Below are 17047 nucleotides of genomic sequence, written 5' to 3'. Positions count from 1 at the left end.
CAACAGAGACCAAACAGCCTGCTATCCTAAAATATATACTGTCTGGTCCTTATAGAAAAAGTTTAGGTTGCTGTAGATTATAATCACCTGTGTGTGTATGTGCATATGTGTGTGTGTGTGTGGGGGGGGAGTGTGCAGGGTGGGTTGGGTGCCTCAGAATCACCCAAGCAATTCTAACATGCAGGATGGGTTGAAAATGACGAGGTTATGAGTAAAGGGCCAGAAACTCACCTCTTAAACCATGCACAAGGGGATTCCCCCTTTGTTGCTAAATCTCTGAGAGCCAAGCATCCCATATTGCCCAAAGCACATGGATTCTTCAGTCTGGAAGAGGGAGTTCAGCTCCAACTCACCTTAAACTCTTCCTCTAATCCATTGTTGCTGGTCCCTGGGATTTTGTTGTAAATTTTCTGCAGATGTGTTTCTAAAGAGGTCACCTCTAGTTCTGTATCTCCATAGAGATAATGCTCCAGAAGGGCTTGGTATATGAAGACATACTGCATCTGAAATGCCACGATGCCCGAGTTCCCAGTTACACACTACATGGTCTCTGTGGTGCCAGATTCCCCCTTACCCTCAATTCACTCCAGTTCACTTCTCCTTTGCCCTTAGCAAGTATAAAGTTATTCACCTTTGTTGTGCCAGTTTAGTGAGGCAGGACTGTAATGCATGAGTCCTCTGGGGGTGCTTAACTTGGGAGGGAGGGTCCTACTCTGGCAGCCTCCTAGGGCAGAAGCCTGGAGATAAGGACAAATCCAATTCCTGCTCATTCTGACAGTATAGTCTGAAGGGGCTGTCTAAATCTGGTGACACACAAAACCTGTGCCAGCCTCCGGTGCTGCGCCCTTTGTACCCCATGCCTCAACCACAGAGCTGATCCTACTGCTGCTCTTGGATATGGTTGAGCTGAGTCACACCTTCGTGGGCACTGGTTTTCTCAGCTGCCTGCACGTGTGCTTCTCTCAGGACCTGTTTCGTGTCCTTAGAGTCTAGTGCAAATGACACCTGCCTCCCAACTCCAGTAGGTGTAACCTCCCCTGTGCTCTATGTCTCTTTAACACAATTCTTAAGAGTCCTTCATCACACTGCATGACGATCATTTACAGTAACCTAGGAGGCTGAGTAATCCATACGGCTATGATGTTTTGATCTTGGAATGTCCCCACCCTCACCTTACCCACAAATCACTCACATCTGTTTGCACCATCTGGCAGCGCTGTGCCCGGATCCGGCTCACAAAGCCATACACGTCCACTTTCCGCTCTGTATGCATCATGTCCAGCATGGCATCAATGACAACAAAGGTACCTGTACGCCCTACACCCGCACTGTAGCCAGAGAGCAGGGGTGTTACTGGGATGGCCAGCATGCCTTGTGAGAGCATACAGGGAGGGGGCAGCAGAAGCCAGGGCTCTTTCTTCAGGCCACCAAATTCTAATTCTGAATGGGGAATAGCTGGAACACTCATAGAGCCAACAGCCCCACCATACCCTGGACTCCGTATCTTTAGTTATCAGGACCAGGACCATGCACTTAGAAAGGTGTGAAGGCTCCAAGCACACAAAGCAGCACTCACTCTAGCTTTCTGGCTTCATAGCAGTGGTTTCCCCACCCCCAATCTCGGAGGACTGCCCTTCCCTCTTTCCTCAAATGCTCTATACCCAGCACCAAAACTTAGTCTCTTTGGCTGTTGCCCTGGGACCCTAACAGCTTAGCTGCTCTTTCTTAGTGTCCTGTCCTCAGCCAGGGCCCTTGTGCTTTCCCTTGCTCTGACCATAGGAACAGAATATGGTATAAGCGGGGAGCCAAGGGTCAGCCACACTGACCTGCAGTGCACTACGATGGCCCCTGCAAACTGAGGGTTACAGGCTTTCACCTTCTTGAGGAACTTGAGCATGCCGATAGGGGTGAAAGGCACCCCAAAGTCTGGCCAGCTGGTAAAGTGGAACTGAGTGATGAGGCGCTGTGGCTTCCTGTTGGTCACATCGCCCACCTGTGGAGTGAGGAGATCCTGTGTGTTGGCCCTGATAACCTGGGGTAGGGCAGTGCCAGGGGAGGGAAGGGGAGGCTTTGGGGCTGGGGCCCGGGCCAGCTGTGGTAGTCAGTGACAATGGAGAAGTGAGAGTGTATCCAAGGAAGTGTTAACCATGGAGAGAGGACTTCTTCCCAGGAACTCCATGGGGTAACACAGGGCTGTTACAATTATTCTCAGCTGACAGAGATGAAATGTGAAGTTCAGAGAAGTTAAGTGACCCTGTCAAGGCCTCAGAACTAATTCATGGCAAGGTCAAAACTAAAATACAGGTCTCCTGACTCTTGGTAAGCCCTCTTTTCACAGCACCACACAGCCCCTCGCCTGAAGGCAACCTTTGCTCAAGCCTCCAGAGTCACTCTAGAGGACCAAGAGCAGGAGCCACCACATCCTTAATGTCAGGAGCCTTTGAGGTAAGAAGAGGTAAGCCAAGTACCCAGAAGATTATACCACTTCCTGATGCACTTGGTTTATACCTATGATGATCAAATTCTATCTCAATAAAACTTTTTTCTCTTAGTCATGAAAATGCTCCTTCTTAAACTTTGATAAAGTTCCCTGGGAGTTCAGATCTCTGGTTTCAGAGTCTAAACATACCTCACACTCAGTGAGACTCCTGACCACCCTAAATCAGAGTGGGGGATGACCCAGTCTATTCCACCCTCTTAGTGTCAGCAGATCCTAAACAAGAGCAGAGAAATGAGGTAGGAGACAGTACCTGCTGAATGCAGAACTTCCGCACTGTGTAGTCCACCAGGACGGTCACATCCTCTACTGACACACGGATATTCCCGTAGGTCCAGCAGCCTTGGTCTGGCCAGTACTGGGCACACTTACACTGGAAAGGAACAGACATGCATCCCCTGATGTCCTCAGACCCCCGCCCTCAGTGTATGTGAAGGACCTGAAGGAAAGGGCCACAAAAGCCCAGACAGAAGTCTCCAGAAAGCCCCCAGAGAAGGCCTCTTCTCTCACTTTGGTCAGCTGCGGACTTATTTAACTGTTCTTTTTTCAAGTTTCTCAGCTTCCATATTGGTAGCAGTATGTCTTGACTTTTACATAGCCCCAGCCCTATACTTCTCATTCTTTCCCACCTGTTTCCTCAGTTTAGGGCAAACTGGAAGTTACTTTACCTACGTAAGGTGCTCTTCTACAATATCCCCAGTAATGATCTAGGGACAGGACTGTCTGAACTCCTGGAACCAGCAACCTGCTATGAGTGGGTTACCAGGGTGGAGTGATGCCTTCTCTGATGCCTGGGCCTTAAATAGCTTCCAAGAATCAGAGGTCAGGTCGGAGGAAACGAACCTACAGCCTAGCCCTAGTGCTGTCCCTCCGAAGCACTGTAGCGCTGCTGATTAACATATCTAATACCCCAGGGTGGGGATCAAGGTAACTTAAAGGCCAGTCTGGGAAAAGACTGTCATGAATGGGAGTTCCTCTCTGGGGCTTGATCCAGGGCTCAGGACTCATTCTGGCTGTGACACAGTGATAGGGCTGGCCAGGCATGGACTTGGCAGCCCCAGCCACAAAAAGAAAAGGACTAGTCAGAAAGCTGCTTGCACAAGGATCAGGCAAGGGCCTCAGATTCCATTGTACTCCACAGGGTCTCAGTTTATATAGCTCCCGCTGCTAACTCAGAGGAGGTAGAGGAAACCAGGAGAATAAGGGATTGGAGAGGCCAGGGGAAAAAAAAGATCCTCTGTGGCTTTTCCTTGCAAAATGGCCCAAGTCTTTCTTCCAGGTTGTTTTGAAATCAGGGTGAGTTGTCTGACTCACAGACACAGGAAATGTGCCCTAGGCACAACTCTGAGGTTCATCTGAGATTTCCAGGCCCTAGGAAAGTCTGGTAAGCACACTGGCTTGGGTTCTGCCTGGATGAACGAATGACTGGCACAGGAGCCACAAAGGATGGACAGCCCAGGCTCAAACACAGGAGTTCCTCTGCTGGTCATGCCTACCTACCTAATTTCTTCACTCACCTCCTTTCTCTCCTTCAGATTGGTCACCATGACAATGGTGGCTGTGTTTTGTTCCCAGATCATCCTCCAGAAATCATTCACTGTTTCTTCTTTTGGTCCTAAAGTAGCCAATAGCAAAGATGAGGAGAACATACACCAAGGGGAAGAAATCTGCTGGGAAATTGGGAACATTCATTCCTGACTTTTGGAAGCCTGTGCCCACATGTTCAGTTAAATATCCAATCCATCTATCCATCTACCCACCTACAATGAACATTTCCCATCCACCCTGTGTCAGGCACTTCACTAGTTAGTGAAGGGGGGTGGAGACTGTCAAAATGTAAAGAGAACACAGATAAGTCTCCCAAGGATTTTATAGATGAGAATTGGAAACCGTAACTGCTCACTAAATACCTATGCTATTGGCTACACAGTGAGCTAAGTGCTTTATATCTCATTTATTCCTTATCATACTGTAAGGTGAGTGTTGTTAGCTATAGAGATGTTAGATGACTTGCTCAGGCTAGAGTTTAAAATTTATCCCAACCAGCCTTTTCCAAAAAAGACCCTGAAAGATTTTAAACTAAAATGAGGGAGCAAATAAAGAAATGGGATCTAACATAGGATAGAGGCTAATGGAAAGCCCTGGTGTTGGTGAAGGAAAGGCTCAGGGATGATAACTCTGATGGAGGCTAGAGGGCAACCAATCCAGAATGGAACTGAAGGAAGAAGGTTCTAGAAGGATCCCAAGATAAAAAAATTAAACTTACAGAAATTAAACCTCATATATCTGAAGGTACTGAGAGGAAATATATACTTCTAGTGGAGAGTTTGGGAGGAAAAATTCAGTGCTAGGTATGTAAAAAACTATGTAAATAAGAAAAAAAAAGGCAATTGTTAACTCTTGGAAAAAAAGAAAGCCAAAAACTGTACAAAACAAACTACATACTTCAGTGGTAAATATTAGTACAGTAACAATAATATAAATAACATATATTACCTAAACCCTGAATTGTGATTTAACTCTATTGGGGGAATGTGGAAAAGGGACACATGTATGCATGCCTGCCTGAGTGTGAGAAAGTCTGTAAGATGATTAAATAAATGATCATCTAGTGCTTGCTTTGGCAACACATATACTAAATAAATTCTCATCTATCATAAGAAGTCATCAACAGATAAAAATGGTTGAATTAGAGTAAAAAAGTGAAGAGGAAAGTGGGGAGAACTTTCTTTTTATATGCCTTACAATAGCTTTCTGACTTTCTTAAACTTTGTATTCCCTTTGATAAAAATAAAAAAATAGTAATAAGAAAAACAAATAATGACAGAATGGGCACATGCCAACAATATGAACAGAGACAGAATGTTCCACTGCCTGCCAAGGTTAGGAAAAATCTCTTGGAGGTGGTGACATCTGAGCCATGTATTAGGGTAAATGAAGTGGATCAGAATTTAGAAAGGGGATATAGGGAGAAGAAATGGTCCATGAAGAGGTGCAGGGGATTGCAGCAAGAAAGAGCATGAGATGTCTAGGGACTGTAAGGAATTCAATGAGGTTATTGTGCAGGGTACATGGAGTGGTAGGTGATGGAGCTGGAAAGACAGGTAAGGTACCAGAATCTAAAGGGTGAAATCAGGCTAAGAAAGGCTTGATGTGGGATCCCTGGGTGGCGCAGCAGTTTGGCGCCTGCCTTTGGCCCAGGGCGCGATCCTGGAGACCCGGGATCGAATCCCACATCGGGCTCCCGGTGCATGGAGCCTGCTTCTCCCTCTGCCTATGTCTCTGCCTCTCTCTCTCTCTCTCTCTCCGTGACTATCATAAATAAATAAAAATTAAAAAATTTAAAAAAAAAGAAAGGCTTGATGTATGCATAATGGAAAACCACTGTAAGATTTTCATGAGTCCTAACAAGAGTTTTGCATTAGGAAAGGCCATTCTGGTGGAAGAAATGCAAGGAATAAGGCTGGGACCTAGAGGATCCATCAGTAGGTTACTACAACAAACTGGAAGAAAAATGGGGAATAAGCCATGTGTCAAAGAGATTTTGGAGAAAGAAATAAGAGGACCACAAATATTCAGGGCAAGGAACAGGTAGGAGATCTGCATGATCCCAAATCTGGTGTGGTTGATTAGATGGACTGCCTTCCAGTCATGGAGACAGCCAGGGACAGCCAGAGAATAGAGGAGAAAAAGCAACTTGGGTGCTGAAGAAGAGGCATATTTTAGTGAGTTTTTTTTAATACAAAGATTTTATTTTTAAGTAACCTCTACACCCAACCTGGGGCTCAAATCCACAACCCTGAGATCAAGAGTCTCATACTCTACTAATAAGCCTGCCAGGCGCGCCTAAGGCATATTTTAGTTTTTGATGCTGAAGTATCTGTGGAGGTATCCAGGTGATGGGGTAGAAAATTAGTTTGAAAAAGTGGCTCAAAAAGTTTAAGAGTCAAAAAAAAAAAAAAGTTTAAGAGTCAGCAGTCACTCAAACAGAGGTGGATATTAGATGAGGTCTCTCAAAGAGAATACAGAGGGGGAGAAGAAAAGAAGAGGTCAAACAGAGAATGTGGAGATCTTCAGCACTGTTCAAGTTTAGATAGAAAAAGCCTGAGAGGAAGACTAAGGAAGAGCAGATGGAGAAGCAGAACTGAGAAATGGTGCCATGAAAGACAAGAACGGCGTTTCAAGGAAGTAGTCATCCACAGATTTGGGGAGAAACTATATTTAAGAAGGCAGAAAGAAGAATAAGAGCCAGAGAAGGAATATTTAGAAAAGTGAGAAAAACTGAGAACTGAATGTCAGGAAGTAACAGGAAAATTTCAAAGAGTGTGAAGTATTATGGAGAGGTTCAAAAGGATGGGAGTCTGGGAAACGGTCCATCAGAAAATTATAGGTGACCTTAATTTAACAAATATTTTAGCATCAACAAGGCCCCATGGCAAATACAGAGAGGAAGAGATTGTACATGACTGTTGGTGCTAAAAGGAACACTAAGTAGGTTGGCAGCTGAGCTGGGTTTCAGAGGGTATATCTGACTTGACAGATGGCTACAGAGGGTAAGAGAAAGCAGGGCCTGGTTAGGCAGTGGCTAGGCTCCAGTGGGAGACTGCAAGGGCAAGAAGGATCTAAGGTTTTTCTCAGCCACCTTATTTTACCTAACTCTGTTTAATCTCTACAATGGTACTTGTCCAATAGAACTTTCTGCAATAATGAAAATGTTTCATATGTGCGCTAATCTGATAGTCTCTAGCCACATGTAGCTATTAAACCTTAAAATGTGACTAATATGATTGAGAAACTGAATTTTAAATTTTACTTAATTAAAACTTTAATTTGAAATAGCCACTTGTGGCTAGTGGCTATTGTACTGAACAGCTAGCTAGCTACTTACCAGAACTTCTGTTAATTTTGGTAAATATTGTCCTCTACCAACTAAGGACCCCAAAAAGGCATGAAACATTTCCTGTTTTATTCCTCTACATATCCCTATCACCTAGGCCAGTGCCTGGCACATAACAGATGGTCAATAAACATTTGCTAAATGGCTAAGTAAATGGGCTTTAATGGACTATAATAACATTAATTACTTTGTAGTGCGGTAAGCATCATGACATTTTTGCTAGGATCCCAAAGGTAGAGGACACTTGTTAAAACGTGGGTCTATGGAAATGTGTATAGAGTATGTATAACACAATGGCACTGGGTCCCTGCTATGAGGGGGTACCCATCATCTGGCTGGCTCATCTCTAAGATGAGCCAGCCAGAAACTTGGGAGGTAGCCAACCCTCTCTGGAGACTGAATCCAAATTCAAACTTTGACAAGCCTGGCTTGAACCTAAGGTTCCCATTTGGCCCCAAGACAGAGGACATTATTAGACTGTGTTACGTGTGTATGTGTAGACTTCTCTAGTCTTTTCTATGTACCTACACAAAAGGACTTAACAGGAACCCTAGATACTAAGTCATTAAGATGAAGGCCCTTAGTTATAAATGTGCAAGGCAGATTGTATTTCTTTCAGTGACAGTAATTACAGAAAAGTTACTGCATTCTGAGTCATCTATTTAGCATTTGGAAGAAAAAAAAATCCAAACCCACTAATGAACTCATGGTTAAGCCCAAAAGTAAAAAATTATCATTACTTTACCTTGTGCAGCAATGAATTTGTTCTTTTCTTGGTAGCCCTGAGGGCAGGGTGGGAGAGAAGTGAGGGAGAAAAAGTGAGAACTAAAAATGGATAGGAATGAAATTCTCCAGACTCCCAACCAGTTAACAAAGGCTTCCTTGTGAAATGGTTCAGGCAATTAAAAAGATTTCCATTCTAGAAATTTCCAAAGGATTAGCTTTGACTACTAGGAATCAAAGATTTCAAAGATCACATGGTTGAGGTAGCCTTGTCAAAGTGAATTATTAATTAACATTGGTCTAAAAACATCCAAATATCTAGTGAAATGCAGGGGCACCTGCACTGCAATGTTCATAGCATCAATTCCACAATAGCCAAACTGTGGAAGGAGCCAAGATGTCCTTCAACAGATGAATGGATAAAAAAGATAAGGGTAGCTCGGGTGGCTCAGCGGTTTAACGCCGCCTTCAGCCCAAGGCATGATTCTGGAGACCTGGGATCAAGTCCTGCATCGGACTCCCTGCATGGAGCCTGCTTCTCACTCTGCCTCTCTCCGTGTGTCTCTCATGAATAAATAAATAAAATCTTAAAAAAAAAAAAAGATAAGGTGTATATATACACACAATAGAATATTACTCAGCCATCAGAAAGGATCGATACCCACCATTTATGTCGATGTGGATGGAACTGGAGAGTATTATGTTAATTGAAATAAGTCAATTGGAGAAAGACAATTATTATATGGTTTCATTCACATGTGGAATATAAGAAATAGTGTGGAGGACCATAAAAGGAGGGAAGGGAGGAATGCTGAATGGGAAGAAATCAGAGAGAGAGGCAAACCATGAGAGACTCTTAACTCTAGGAAACAAACTGAGGGTTACTGGAGGGGAGGTGGGTGGGAGGATGGGGTAACTGGGTGATAGGCATTAAGGAGGGCACGTGATGTGATGACCACTGTGTGTCATATTCAACTGATGAATTACTGAAAACTACATCTGAAACTAATGATGTACTATATGTTGGCTAATTGGATTAAAAAAAAAAAAAAAAAGAACACCCAGAGGCCTAGGCTAGACCCTGCTTCTGATGCTTTCTCAACAGGTGACAACCTAGGTCTTAGTGTTAATGGCTAAGAGCCCTCCAAGGCAGAAGCTGTATGTGGTGGTTGGATCCAGGAATGAAGCTGGGCCCACATTAGGAAGGAAAAGGGGGTTCTTTTCTTCTCTTTTAAGGGGTTCTTTCCTTCATAATGCTTTACTCAGGTGCAAAAACCTTTGGAAAAGAGCCTGTGAGTATGTGGAACAGTTCCCAGTGTCAGACAACAGGGTTCTTCATTACAGTAGTGGGAGACAAGAAGCAAAAGGGCCTGGGAATGTCATTTGATAAGGAGCGTCAGAGAAACTAACAACTGGCATATCTTTCTTTTTCAGTCTTTATTGTTTTAGTTATTTATCTTTTCAACCTCACTGTTTAAATGTAGTTTAGTGTTCACTTGAGAAGTCCTAGGTAAGTGAAAAGAAAAATCATCTGATTTAAGGATCATAAATCACCCTCTGCTGCTTGAAGACAGCTATAAGATTGTCAATGAGGGAGGAGGCAGCTTCATGTGACCATGTCACATCAATATGATGATGCAAAATACAAGTCTGCAAGGCAGTGGCAGAATAAAGGAAGGACTTGAGTCTGAGAAGCCACATCCTATTCTAGTTCAAACAAGAGCGGGGCAGGGTTGTTTCCTGGCACAGAAGGAGAAAGCTTTAGGCCCTGAGCTGGGCAAAAAGTCAGTAACAAGAAGCTTGTTAAAATTTTTACTGAGAGGGGGAATTTAAGTTTCCACAAATGTTTTTAATCATTAGAAGATGGAAACTGAGAAAAGCTTAATTTTTTGTAACTAGTCATTAAAACTGAGCAGCTCTTGGAATGTGGTAAGCCATGTCATATCCCTGCTCCATGAGAAGGCACTGCTAATTTCTCACAGGAGCATGTGGGCCATGAACAGTTTAAAAGCACTGTTGGAGGGCCCAGCCCCAAAGTGCTTCCTGTGCCAACTAAGAGTGTGCCATATGTACCCTATGAATGCATGCTGACATTGTGATATGGCAGCATTGCTTAATCAATATCATTTAACTAGAATGAGACCAATCTACTGCTTTTCCTTGTGTCATGATCAAGGGAAAGATGACATGTGGCACCCTGGTTCCTAAGATGTCTTTGGATTCTGAAATCCTAGGTCAGCTCCAGGTGATAGCTACCTTCCTATCCGTTAAAAATAAAAACATTTTTAGAAGTGTTTTAGAGACCCTACTCTTAGACCTAAATTTAGAGGGAGTGAAGACACTGGTCCCTCTTAAGACTCCAGTTTGGAAGCCCACTTGCCAACTTTGCCACTGTTTCATCACCTCCTGTGACCAATGTCAGGTTTGCTTTTGGACCTTTGTGTTCTCCAAACTACAGGTCTCACTCTCCTCTGCCTTTTGCTACCACTCCATGGTGCTGGGTACCACTTTTCTTCAAGATTCCCATCTTGAGGGGAAAAGGGCTTGTAAGGGGTTGCCAAGGGTAGAAAGGGATCGATAGTAAAAGGACAATAAGGTTCTAATCGGGGTGAACAAAAAGTAAGAGGCAGGGTGCCTGGGTGACTCGGTTAAGCATCTGACTTTGACTCAGGTCATGATCTAGGGGTCCTGGGATTGAGCCCCCGAGTCAGGCTCCCTGCTCAGTGAGGGGTCTGCTTGTCCTTCTCCCTGCTTATGCTCTCACTCTCTCTCTCAAATAAATAAATAAAACCTTAAAAAAAAAGGCCATAGCTAGGTGGTGCAAGTTTCTTTGAGGTGATAAAAATATTCTAAAGTTGACTAGTGAGGGTTGTACATATCTGTGAATATACTAAAAACTAGAGTCGTAAACTTTAAATGAGTGAAAATTATGGTATGTGAATTATACCTCAAAAAAAGCTGTTTTGTGACTAGCTTATTTCACTTAGCAAGTCTTCAAAGTTGTAACATATGTGTCAGAATTTCCTCTTTTTTGAGACTGAATAATATTCCATTATATGTATATACAACATTTTACTTACCTATTCATCCACTGAGGGACATTTGTGTTGCTTCTACCTTTTGTTGGCTATTGGGACTAATGCTGCTGTGAACATGGTGTACAAATTCTATTGATATTCTCTTCACACATTCTTCTTCAGTAGTCAGGCTTGCTCTTGCTAGCTTCTGATCTTTTTCAAATTTCCTTTACTGGATCCTCACACAGCCTTATAAAACATACTTAAGTCTCTTGCACCATTTCTGTAAATATTCTCTAAATCACCACTAAAAAAATCTCCTCCCAATTTCAGCTCTTTACTCAGGCTTGGTTCATAACCAGACTTACCTGGTGTCAGATATTCTCATCCTGTTCTCTCTTGCTTTTACTAAAGATGGCAAGACCTGCTTTTGTTCTTAGTTATCTGAGTAAGCTCAATGAAGGATTCACTGACTCTTACAGAAAAGTACACATTTAGATTTGCACGAGAAATCTCTGAGAATGATGAGAGAGTAAACATAAGAATACATATGAAACTATCTGATCTTTAAAAAAGTTTTTTTTTAGGGACGCCTGGGTGGCTCAGCGGCTGAGCTTCTGTCTTTGGCTCAGGGCATGATCCCGGGATCGGGGATCGAGTCCCGCATCGGGCTCCCCTTGGGGAGCCTGTTTCTCCCACTGCCTGTTTCTGCTTCTCTATCTCTGATGAATATATAAATCTTAAAACAAAACAAAACAGAACAAAACAAAACAAAACAATAAATAAAAATTAAAAAAAATTTTTTTTAGTCTTGGGGCGCCTAGGTGGCTCAGTCGGTTGAGCCTCTGTCTTCAGCTGAGGTCATGATTTTGGAGTCCCAGAATCAACCCCCGCATTACATTACTGAGCCCCCACTGCTCAGTGGGGAACCTGCTTCTCCCTCTCTCTCTGCCTTCTGCTCCTCTGCTTGTGCTCTCTCTCTCCAATAAATTAATCTAAAAAAATATTTTTTTCAGTCTCTTTAAAAAGATTAGACTCCCCGGGGAAAACCTGAAATGAGAAATATTTTAATGTGCAGCTGGAAAGGAGCCAGGAGATGGTAGCCAATGGTCATTCAAAGTAATAATGAGAAGAGATCAAGTTCCTTACATTGATGAATGAAGCATTGATGTAATCAGAATCTGGAACGCCTTCAACTGGTGTCAGATGGACTCTAGAGTGATCATCTGGAAAAAAAACATTAATGTTTCAGTTAATGATACAACCAGACCAGTTGAGACATCTGTGCCTCTGTGCCCAGAGACACACATGTATTAAGATGTCACTGTAGCGCTGTTTGTGACAGCAATAATTTGGACATGTCTCAGCCGTCATTCAGGGACTAGTTAAATAAATTATGATATATCCGCAACATGAAACAGTAAGGAGCTGAAAAAAAGGAAAGTGAATACTTCTGTTTCTTGACAGATGAACTGCCAATATACACTGCTAAAAGGAACACGTCAGAGCAATGTAATCAGGATGCTAATTACATTCTAAAAATATATGTAATATCCATATATTCATACATGAATAAGACATAAATATCTGTAAAAACCTAGTATAGTGGTCTCTAATATATTATGTACCCAAAAATACACCAGAAATTTTTTTAAAGGATAAATTTTTTTTGAAAAGGCAATTACAAAAACAAAAACTTCAAGCATTTTGAACTGGATTACACATATCCCACTGGATTACACATACCCCATTTTGGAGACCACTGATTTAGACAAATGTCTATTATGAGGCTATGAATCAACTGATTAGCAATGACTAACTCTGGGAAGGGGTTACAAAGACAACTCTATATTAGGGTTTCTTTTCCCTAAGTACCACAAAAAAACCGTAACAATCATGCATGTCCTATCTGGTCCTAGTAAAACTACTCCTCTTGACCTAGATAGAAACTTTAGGCCTGCCACAAAAACCTGGTCAAGCTACGTGATTGAACTTTATGAGCACCTGGGTTACTATGGGTGATCATACAGGCTCTTCTAGTCCAAAAGCTTGACCCTACTCTCATAACCAACCTTTCTATGATCAGCCACAAAATTTTTTCCACCCTCAAAAAATCTGGCTAGAGATGCAGTTTCAGATCATATGCCAGGAAACTCTATAAACACTCACAAGGCAAGATGTTTACGTATCGGTTTTTTTCCTTGTTTTCCTCCTTGGAAGCAGCTTCACAGGTGGCTTGGATAGGACAAGCAGGGAGAGCCTGAAAGGTTAAGAGAAATTAGAGTAAGTTACTAACAGGGATAAACACCAAACATGCAAAATGCTCCACCATCCCTTGATCTAACAGCAAGTTCTACCCTTACTTGGGGGTAAAAATGGGCCCAGGTGAACACCTGAGCCTAACACAGAGAGGCTCTCTTCTAAATAGCCTGCAAGCTTCCTGGTTAACACCAAGAATCCCCAGGGGGCAGAATGCCCTTCCTGTTACTCTAAGTGCAGCAAGCTTGATTACTGTGTAGTTAGGAACATGTTAAATGCTGGGTCAAAATGGACCACCCCTGTTAATAGGAATGGGGACATAACTGAAGGGATGGGCCATTTATCCCCATGTTAAGCAACATGCAAAGATGAGAAGCATCTCAGAGTGAACCACACAGGAGGGGTCTGAATGGTCAGCTGAGTTAGGCCCTTTCTAGAGACTTGAAGGGAATGACAACCCAGCCTCTAGTATCATGTGGCAAGGAAGCAAGGATGGGCAGGTGGATGGGAGGACATTCACATGGATGCAGCAGTTAAGAAGCAGAGATCTGAGTGAGGTGACATTGAATCTGCAGCAGTTTGGGAGCAAATGTAAATTTGCTAGCACTGGGAAGTGTGTGGGTAAAAATAAATGGTTTGACATGAGATAGTTCTGGATTGTATCAAGTTGAGAAAATCTGTTAAACTTCTAGGACCACATTTCCTCATCTGTAAAACTAGGTTAATAATATCTGCCATATAAGGAGTAAATACCATAATCTCATGTGTAGCACAGGATAAGCATTCAGTAAGCTAGTTTTATAGGAGTGGGAAGCTAAGCTTTATTATTTGAACTGCTTTCTTATGTGTTCCATATATTTAAAATTAAGAAAGCACAAAAGGAAACTGTTCAAATTTCCAACCTAGACAACTTTCCTGACATGTGATTTGGAAGTACGTTTTATGAGCCTTAAAAAGATCCATACTCTGACCTAGCAACTCCACTTCTGAGAATCTAGCCTGAAGAAATAAAAATCTCTTTGTTCACATTCTTTTCTTTATTGCTGTTTGGAATGACCCAAAACTGAAAACAACCTTAGTATTCAGCAGTAGGGGAACAGTTAAGTAAATTATGGTTCATGTATTACTTTTCCTTTTTTTTTTTTTCAACAGATATAGATAGGTACCTATTAGGTTCCAGGATAAATATAGAGCAAATAGTGATGAATCAATCATATACATAGTTCTTGTTCTCAAGGACAATACAAACTTGTGAGTGAAAGACATTAAACAAATAAAACAAATATAAATTACATACCATAATAAATACAATGAAAGAATAGAATGTTATTGCAGAAAGTATCACAATGCCTAAGAAATACCCAAATTTAGATTAAGGGTAGGTCTCTATGAGGAAGGAGTGTGGAAAACAGTATTCTAGGCACAGACCAGCATCTGTGATGACCCAGAAGCAGGAGAAGGCCTCGCTTTGTGAGCTAACAGGAAGGTCAGTGAGGGTATTATGTAGACAATGTGGGTATGGAGATGTCAAGAGGAAGTGGACAAGAGGAGCTTAGAAAAGTTAGATCACACAATTCCATGTTGGTCCTTGAACAGGGACTTTGAATTTTAAGTGCATGAGGAAACCATTCACAATTTTTCAACTGTTATCCAGTTTACATATTAAAGAACCACTCTGGCTGCTATGTGGGAAAGGGACCAGGAGGAGAGTAAGAATAGGAGAACAGAAGGATGATGGTATAAGGAAAGATGCATCTGACATACATTTTAGAGTTAGAAAGAATCAGATATGGTATGAAAGGAAAGTGGGCTGGGGAGAGAAAGAGATAAAGGAAATAAAGGATGACTCTCAGGTTTCTAGCTTTGACAATAAAAAAAATGTATCATTAAATAAAAGAAATGCTAGCCTAAAAGCAACTTATTTTTCTAGGTAGATGCAAAAACTTTAAGAAGGGAGCAAATACACTTCCTGGGAATGAGCAAGATCATGGTAGGAGAAATTAAAGTCAAAGACCCTAAGAGGACTCAAGGTCTCATAGTCCATCTGCCTTCACTTACTCAGGAGAGTTTCTTTTCAGAGTTAAAATGCTGCAGGTTCTGCATGTCATTTTACTGAGAGAGGCAATTGGTTGGACCCTATGCTGCCAATATATAAAGGGGAAAAGGGAGTTTCCTGGGCTGGACTCTTACACATGAAACAGAGACCTCACTTAAGACTGGAATTTCTCAGTTTACTTTTGCTTTGCCTTCTTCCAGACAAGCTATATTTCCACAGGTTTCCACCCTGATACAGGACAGGATGAGACACAAGTTTTTAAAGCTCTCATGACTAAGCCAGAGGAATTATTTTTCCTGTACACCCTTGTCTAAAACGACGTAGAGCAGAAGTAGTGATAGCAAGACTCTTGAAAATAGTCCTCGGGGGTCAGTTATGACAATGACTATACCTCATAGTCCTATCAGCATTCCTAGCTCCCCATAGTCAATGTGAAGGAAAACTAGGGTCTCCAGCCAGGCTGAGACCCCTAAAAGGAGAGTCAGGAAGAAACAGGAACCACTGTTTGGCAAAAGAAAACAAAGAAGCCTGCCCAAGAGAACTTGGTGGTACATGCAAAGGGTCAGACTGAAGAGCCTATGGCAGGGATAGAAACAAAGTGAACCCTACTCTTTTATTTTCTATTCTGAAAAATCTAGCTCACAGAGCTAGGTGCAAGCAGCTTGACGCAGAAGGCTACCAGATGTTAAAATCTCTAGGAACACTAGGTGGCATCAAAGACCATTTCATCCCTTGCTTAAGCCTTTACTGGGGACAAAGCTAAGTATGAAATCATTTTTTTTTAATGTCAGGTTTTTTTTAAAAAATTGTTTTTCAAAAAAAAAATTGTTTTTCAAAGTCTACATTTGTAAAAAAAAAAAAAAAAGAAGGATATCCATCACACAATTTAACTTAGAAGTTCTCTTTGGGCCCTTCCTCTTCCTATCCTTTTTTTTTAACTCCCACAAGTAAACTTAGAATTTTGTGTTATCATCACATTACTTTATTTGTATCCCATACATTTTGTATCCTCAAACAATATACATACTCTTTGTTCAGTCTATTTTTTTTTTTATAAAAGTGGAAGTGTAATCAAGTGTGACTTTTTTTCTTGCCCAACATTATATTCTGAAGGTTCATTCAGGCTATTCTACTAGGTAGCCAAAGTTCATTTACTTCGACTACTCTGTAGCACTCTGTTTTAAGACCATACCAACATTTATTTATCCATTCTACTACTGATGAATATTTGGGTTGTTTACAGTTAACAATCCTGCTCTGAACACTAATTTGCATGTGTTTCCTCATGCACATGTACAATCACTTCAAGTATGAGAATCTAACCTTTCCAGATAAGGTCAAACAGTTTTTTGTGATAGTTGTACAAATTCATACTTTCATCAGCAATATAAAATATTCCAGTTGGATCTTCACCAACATTTGCTACTTTCAGACTTTCAATATATCAAATGTAGGTTTAATTTACATTTCTGATTACTAATGAGATTCACCATCATTGTTTACTGGTCAACAGGGTTCCCTCTTCTGTGAAGTACCTAGTCAAGTGTTTCCCCTATTTTTCAACTGGATTGCTTATTTTCTTATTAATTTGTGGGAGT

The 17047-nt window shown here is 41.8% G+C and overlaps 1 protein-coding gene across 3 annotated transcripts in view; it reads right to left on the bottom strand.

Annotated features, from left to right (window-relative positions):
* Window positions 1–17047, bottom strand: part of PTPRA (protein tyrosine phosphatase receptor type A) — a 173582-nt gene that overhangs the window by 19694 nt on the left and 136841 nt on the right. For all 3 annotated transcript variants that reach the window (XM_055346171.1, XM_055346181.1, XM_055346191.1), the window contains 8 exons: window positions 13304–13394; window positions 12284–12360; window positions 8140–8176; window positions 4015–4112; window positions 2751–2870; window positions 1827–1993; window positions 1193–1328; window positions 354–503 (listed from right to left, as the gene is read on the bottom strand). In XM_055346171.1, the coding sequence (XP_055202146.1) occupies window positions 354–503; window positions 1193–1328; window positions 1827–1993; window positions 2751–2870; window positions 4015–4112; window positions 8140–8176; window positions 12284–12360; window positions 13304–13394 (876 nt within the window). The remainder of the gene's footprint in view (window positions 1–353; window positions 504–1192; window positions 1329–1826; window positions 1994–2750; window positions 2871–4014; window positions 4113–8139; window positions 8177–12283; window positions 12361–13303; window positions 13395–17047) is intronic.

Source organism: Nyctereutes procyonoides, unplaced genomic scaffold, assembly GCF_905146905.1.
Source record: "Nyctereutes procyonoides isolate TBG_1078 unplaced genomic scaffold, NYPRO_anot_genome, whole genome shotgun sequence".
Classification (NCBI taxonomy): Eukaryota; Metazoa; Chordata; class Mammalia; order Carnivora; family Canidae; genus Nyctereutes; species Nyctereutes procyonoides.
The sequence above is the reverse complement of the archived record's forward strand: the minus strand, read 5'-3'. Positions and strand labels throughout refer to the sequence as shown.